We start from the raw sequence: 8,098 nt of genomic DNA on the forward strand, positions 1-8,098 counted from the left end.
AGTATAAATATAAACTGCACAATTTTCCAAATAAGAATTACTATTCAAAACAATTATTATAATACAATGAAATTCAATTTGTGAAATTGTTTTAATAAACAGAAATTTAAATATGATGTTATTGAGTTAAATTTATTTGGACATCTTGCTAATATGCGAATATGTTACTATTTATATAATATAAACAATCAAATATTGAATTTCATAAAAATTTAAAAAAAATTAAAATATTTTATTATCAAAATCATAGAGTTTTAAAGCGTTTCTTATTTTTATTTCTCTTTCACTGGCTTTCAATTGTTAATTAAGTATTAAAATTGTCTCTTAAATTATCTCAAAATATTTTATAGAACAAGTATAGACAAGAAGAGCAAATATGAATAGAAAGACAGAGATAGATTAAAAATTGTGAAATCAGCGTCATCTAGAATGCTACAAATGAAATATACAAAGAGATTAAATAAAAGAAAGATAAAGTTAATAAGCAGTTGACGACTGTCAGTACTATCTATTCAAAGATATCTTTTTAAAGGCAGAATAAAATAGAGCAAGAATTAAAAATACCATCTTTCAAAAAAAAATAATTCATTTCCAAAAAAATAATTCTTTGAAGAATTGTTTTCGATATTTGAGAAATGACGTTAACGTCATTTTATTTCTTATTTTATTTCTATTCTTTTTCTAATATTTGTTCTTGTTTATATTAGTTTCACTCACGATAAAGAGATGGCGCTGATTCTTTAATTTTTATCTTATTTCTATTTTCTTATTAATCATTTTCCTTATTAATACTTTTGGCGCGTGATTACAAACAGGATATCAATTGATCAGGATATCAATTATTTTTATTATTTTTCTTTCAAAACATGTCTTAATTTTTAATTCAAAAAAAAAAACAATATTATATTCTAAATCAAATTAATAATATTGAAAAACAGTAAAAAGATTCTATTATTTCCATGATATGGAAAAAAAAATATATTAATATAATAGATTTATTTTATCTGTAAAAATATAAGATTGTTTTGAAAAATTCTTTGTTTCTTTTTCACGAATTAAATTTGAAAAAATAAAAATAGCTAAAATCAATTATTATTTATATTATATAATAATATACTTCAATTACTTAAATTTCTTTTTTAATCATAAAATATTTATGATTATTAATGATTTATGATATTTATGATTATTATGATTATTAATGATCACTTATAATTCACGAATTTAGATCTAGTCATGTAAGTTTATTATGTTGCTTTATTTATGTCTGATATTATATTTGTGTTGTATGTAATTTAATTCAATTAATATAAAATCATATATTACATTAATATAAAAGATAATTTTAATTTGCATAAATAATCTGAATTAATATAAATGTCAATTAATAATATTTTTTTATATATAAATAATTATAAAAACAGGATATATATTTTTTTTATAAAATAATATAATATAATAAATTTCATAAAAAACTGAGTTTTTAAATAAAAAAAAAATTATGCTTTAATTTTTATATCAAAAATAAGAAATTAATTTCAGATATATATTATAAATATGAATTCCATATTTCATTAAAATTATTATACAAAGAAAAATGAAAGGAAGTGCACGATATTGTCAATGGATATGAACACTGGTGTAGACAAAATTTATTTACGATAAAATGTCATTCTTATCTTACATATCATATAAATATAAGTATTAAACATTTCTAATTTTTATTCAAATTAATTCGATATAAATAAATAATTTACAAATTCTGAAAAAAGAAAAAGAATATATAATTATGAATTTTTGATATAATATTATAAAAATAGTACTTAATTATTTTTCCTGATAATCATACTTTAAAGATTATCAATATTTATATCAATGTTTATATATATTCGAATTATATTACAATAATTCGTATATTTATATTTTATTTTTTAAGCAGAGCCAACGCTAATGCAATGTCTTGTTTCGAGGGTTTCAACTTGATGCATTAACATATGGCATATGGTATGGATGATATTAACACGCCGTGTGGTTGTAAACGGAATTCGTTCGGAATATTTCTTTTCAATACTTTTCTGTGATCCTGATACGCAAAATTGAAACAAATCTTGCCAAAACAAAAGAATTTAATGAAAATATCATTCGTGACTGAATCTGGATTTTTAAATGTGTTCATAGTAATTGTAAATTGCTACATTTCACATAATGTAATGCACTGTAAATTTTCATATTTGTGAAAATTCATTCGCGTAAACGCTTAATTATATAAGTATGAAAAACTATGATAACATGTACTATATATATATATAATTGTATATATTATCAGTAATATCTCTTATTTTATTGTTTTGTAGAATTGTAATATATAAATGTAACATTTACAACAATTTTATAACGAAAATATCGATAATATAAATATATATATATATATATCAATTTGATATTGATATAATGTTTCAATTATATAATTAATATTAAATTATAATTAATGTTTATTATATGTAATAAACAACATTCAACAATTGTAAAGAAATTATTATAATTTAAAAATAAGATTGAAATTTATGATATTAAATTATAATAAAATATTAAAACTTAAATGAAATAAAAATGAAATAAAAATGAAATAAAAACTAGAGTCACTTAGAGAGAGAGAGGAAGAGAGTAACAAATTATCATGCATACGTCATGCAAGTTCCCGCGCTTCGATAGAAACAAGTCAGCTGATTGTAAATTCAATCAAACGGGACGATACGTAAAAATATAACGGGTAAGTTGCGTGTATCAATTGTAGAAATGACGATCGTCGACAGGCGGCGCCACTCTCGCTATTGCAGACAAAACTGCAGTCGCGCACGTGTATCCGTTGAGTGAACGCCACGCGGTCAGAGCCGGTGATTATCTGTGTGCGTGTGTTTCTTCCCTCTTTGCCGTTTTCACACGTGCGTCAGGCGTGTATCGTTCTCGGTATGCTCGTACTGTTCAGTACTTTTTCGGCTGTTAACAAGAAAGTGTCTGACGAACAGTAATTTCGGGAATAAGGAAGAAAGCACGATGCCGGACAAAGTTGCACCGGCCGAGAAACAGGTCTTAAAGACCGCGAAAACCATCAACAGTGATAACAAAGCAGTGAAACTTAAAAAAGAACTCGGTTTATTAGATGGTGTGGCAATTATCGTTGGCATCATCGTCGGCGCCGGAATTTTTGTTTCGCCAAAGGGTGTATTAGAAAATAGCGGTAGTGTTGGCCAAGCTTTAATCGTTTGGATTTTTTCTGGTGTTTTGTCTCTGATCGGTGCATTATGCTATGCCGAACTAGGTAAGTATTAAAAATCGATTAGATATTTCTGATTACAAATATCATTAATTTTAATTTAAAATATCTACGCAGTTGATTATATATGCATTATTTACATATACAGAATTGTCTTAAATATAAAATCACGATTGATCAATGATATACAAAAAAAATAAATTATATATAAATTGTTTTTTCTTCAATGAAAATATAATTTGTATAAAAGAAACAAATTTATTCATTGAGAAATATAAAAGAAAATTATTTTAAAAAAATAGAATGTAAATTATAAAAACAAAGTGTAAATATGAAATTTATGATATCAAAATAAACTATGTATTATTTATAGTATTATTTATATTATGTGAATTGCAAATTAGATTACACAAATAATCTACTATAAAAAATTGACTTATCGATATTTATCATTCTAAAATTTGTTTTGTTCTAAAGTGTTCTTTCATTTTATATAAATATTTATTTTATTTTATTTTAACTTTTTTTAAAAAACAAATAATGAATACTATCTGGAAAATGTATAGTTTATCATTATCTTCATATTTTTATTTATGTGTTCGCAATTTTATGTGTCTGTAGACAGATCTTTCGACTCTTGCATCACCTTTTGCTCAAGCCAATTGACTTAGAAAGTAGTAGGTATTACTTTAAGGCATTTATAATTTGCTCTAATTGTAAGTTAAGCAAAAAATGATTAAATTATCTTTAAAATCAATTAGATTAAATTTTAATTTATAATGAAATACAATTTTTATAAAATAAATCTAAATTAAATAATTAAATTTAAATTAATATAAATGCAATATTATATTTTATATTTTATATTTTATTATATATTATATATTTATTTGTGTATGTAATATTTTCATATTTTATTATTAATCTCGATTATCCATTGTATTTAAGATTATTTATTCTTGTAATAATTTAAACATATTTATATATAATATATTCGCATAAAATAGTTTAAATAATAAAAATAATAATTCAATAATTCAAAATTATTATGCTAAATATCGAATTCTTATATATATATTTCAAGTATTGCATTGCATTTTGTTTGAAATTAATGTACATAGATAAACTTTTAAGTTTTTCATTTATTAAAAAAACATCAACGTTTTTTATCTTTTTATGTATTGAATATCTTATTGACGTTTTATGACGTTATATACATTACATTATATGTAATACATTTACAGAATTGATGATTTTAACAAAAATTATAGAGAATTTTATATTATTGATTTAATTTTAATTTTTCATTTATATTTACATCTTATCATATTAAATCTTTTACATTTAATAACAATAAATCTTTATAAAGATATTCAGATATCAGATTCAATTACTTTTATTAAATAACAATATTTTGTCAAATCACGATTTTATATCATTTTCAATTTTGTAGAAATAAATTTAAATATATAGAGGAAATAGAGGAAAAAATTCATATTTTTGAAGTCGAAAATTCATATTTTTTAATTCGATATTATTGATTGAAATTATATATCGAATGTTTCTAATTTCATCAACATAATATATCTAGAGAATGATAAAAATTAAGCATGAAATTATCTTTTAAGATAAATAGACAATTCTAATTCAAAATAATATTTTAAAATATAATACAATTATTAGCTATTATCACAAAATGAAATATAATACTTAATATAATATATTATTATGTTATGTAAGGAATTTATAAAGATTGCTATATAATGAGAGAAACCGTTTAATATAATCCGAATAAATGGATTAAATGCTAGATATCGAATTTAAAATATGTACGATGTCAATTTCTTAACTCCTATAGATTTTAAGTGAAACCATATCTAGCAAGATGATTTTTCAAGCAATTATGAAAAGAATTAAAAATATTTAAATAATAATATACAAATAGTTAGCTTTATATAAAAATGATTTGTTTGATTATCTTTAATTAATAATATTAATTAATACATAAACGTATTAATTTTAGGTATCTTTTTTATATTTATTATATTTTAAAATTTATTATTATTATTTTTAATATTTTATAAAATAATTAAATGAATCATTGGTTGCACATAAATTTCAAGAAATTAGTACCACAAATTAATGTGAAATTTCAAGAAATTTCAAAAAAATTAAAGAATAAAGTAAAAGTTGTATACATTTATACATTACGAAATTGATAAAATATTTATTGTTTATTCTCTAACGGAATAAAAAGATTTTTATCATTTCTGGAAAATATGTTTTCGTTCTAAAAAAATAATCTGTTGACCTTTGTTTCTAAAGCTTTGAGAGGATTGTTTTATTATGATCATGGAACTGCAGAACACGTGCAGTTATTATTATCAGTTTCTAAGCGTTTTATCAATTACGGTCGTTCTAATTATGCTTTTGGTTCATCGCTCTACAATGCGTATAGTGTATTAATCAAAATATTGTAAAATTTAATTCAATTATGAGAAAAATTCCATCATTAAAAAATTATTAGTATTAAAGGAATAAAAATTAAATCGAAACTTTTTCATTGTTTTTTAATAATCTTTTTTCAGAAATTTATTATTTATATATATATATATATATATATATATAATTTATGCATGTATTTTATTATAATATTTTATTATAAATAAAGTATTTTATTATAAATAAAATATAAGTGACAAATGAAAGTGTAGATAATAATAAATATTAAAATTATTAAATAGGTATATAAAAAAAAATAAAATATAGGCATGAATGTTAATAGAAGAAAGCCTATAATTTCAGTTTGCAATGAGTCAAAGTGAAGAATAATTCATTATTTATGAAAATCAATGTTGATCCAGTTTATCATTTGTAAAGTTCACTATCATCACGATCTTTTCGTGTTTCTCACAAAAATAGGAGAAAAATATAAGGCATGTTCAGCATGCCAGACTATCTTCAAATAACTATGTGACTATAGCAAATATATACTTACGTGTCTATATTGTCCGACTTATTTGAAAATTATCTGGCATGGCAGTCTTGGATATTCATAGATAGTACATTCATAGATATTATAAAATATAATATTGAAAATATTTAATTTTCACGCTCAAATGTTATCACAACGTATAGTGAAAATACCATTTTGAAAATACCAATTGAAATTACGGTAAATTGTATAACAGAAATAATTTTTTAAATGTTATTAAATTGTTCGATTTTTTTATAATACTCTTGGCTCAATAACTGCATTATTTTTAATTTAATTTTCTAAAAGATATTACTAATTTTTACTAATATTTTTTTTTTTATTTATTTATTTCCAATGACAAAAAGTATTGCAAATAATTTTCTTAAATCCTTCGAAAATATGAAACGGTCTAATAAATATTTCGGTTATGACTCGTTTTTGCCTAACTAAAACTACTTTCGTAAAAATATGTTTAGTTTCTCTTTATGAGATATAGCTTAATTGTAAATCATCGTATAATTTATATAATTAGATAATTTTTCGTTATAATTTTTTTGATATTATTACGCTAAAATTCAGCAGATGAAATAATCTTTAGTTTTGGATCGATTTTATATTTTATACTTTGTCATATTATATCTAGAAATCTTGATTTGATCAAATTTTTACGATGAATCATCTTATTTATTTCGAAAATAATAAAGATTCATTTCAGAAAACTGAAGAAAAATTAAAAAAAAAAAAAGTAATTATTACGAACTCTAATTGCTGATAATATACACATACATGATATTTAGTAATCCTCCTTGTCATTAAAAATATTAAATCGAACATTTAAACAAATATTATTGGTTCTTGTTCTTATTGATATGCAGAAATGCATGAGTCAGTTGTTGAAAATAACATGATTGAAATGTGTCATGGCACGCGACCAATTTCACTTGATCCCTGAACTCTGTAAAAAAGGTCAATGATACTTTATTAAGTTATTGATGCGATTAATTGTAACGTAATGGAACTGATTTCGTTGAATGTCGTCTGTAAAATTTCTAGAGATAATTACTTCTTGAGAATTAAGAATTAAGAATTTTCGAATTTTTATTTATTTTCTTTTTTTTTTTTGCAATTAATCACATTTATTTTAATAATTAATACTTTAAAAATATTTATAATATATTATACTTTTATTATCAATATCTATTATATTTTATATTATTAAAATTACAAATTGACAATATTTAAAGTAAATCGTAATTGTGAACTTTCAATGGCATTTAATACATTTCATCTCATTGAAAAGTGAATGAGTTTCAAATATCAAATAATTTAATTAGATGAATTTAGTTGACATACGTTCACTATAGATTAAATTTATCATGATTATTCATAAATTGGCTTATAACGAGATTTAAACGGACGAGCAATGTTATGAAAGGTTTTCAAACCAAACTTTATTCTATTAATACAATTAAATCCATATGGATAATTATTAACAAGAATAAATTTTATTTTATAAAAAATGTATTGAGATAAAAGAATTAAGAAGATCTGCCAAAATTAAATTTCTTTAGATATAATTTAATTATATATTTAATTATTATATATATAATATATTATTATATATATTATAATATATAATTAATTATATATTCTTTTGATTCTTCATTTTATATTTATATTTACATCTTTTTTTATATCTATCTTTTATAAAAACTATTTATATATTTTCATTACTTTAATTTTTACTATAATTGATGTTACAATTTTATTTGATATATAATACCTTCATTATTTCTCGTAAATATTATCAATAATGTCTTCTTCAAAAAAAATTTTTTTTTTTTTTT

The 8,098-nt window shown here is 21.0% G+C and overlaps 1 protein-coding gene across 1 annotated transcript in view; it reads left to right on the top strand.

The window, feature by feature from the left end:
- Positions 1 to 2,696: 2,696 nt before the first annotated feature.
- Positions 2,697 to 8,098, top strand: part of LOC102676243 (large neutral amino acids transporter small subunit 2) — a 12,176-nt gene continuing 6,774 nt past the window's right edge. The window contains exon 1 of the mRNA XM_006620888.2: positions 2,697 to 3,319. Within this exon, the coding sequence (XP_006620951.1) occupies positions 3,055 to 3,319 (265 nt within the window). The 5' untranslated portion in view covers positions 2,697 to 3,054. The remainder of the gene's footprint in view (positions 3,320 to 8,098) is intronic.

The sequence above is a fragment of the Apis dorsata genome, unplaced genomic scaffold (assembly GCF_000469605.1).
Source record: "Apis dorsata unplaced genomic scaffold, Apis dorsata 1.3 scaffold_553, whole genome shotgun sequence".
Classification (NCBI taxonomy): domain Eukaryota; kingdom Metazoa; phylum Arthropoda; class Insecta; order Hymenoptera; family Apidae; genus Apis; species Apis dorsata.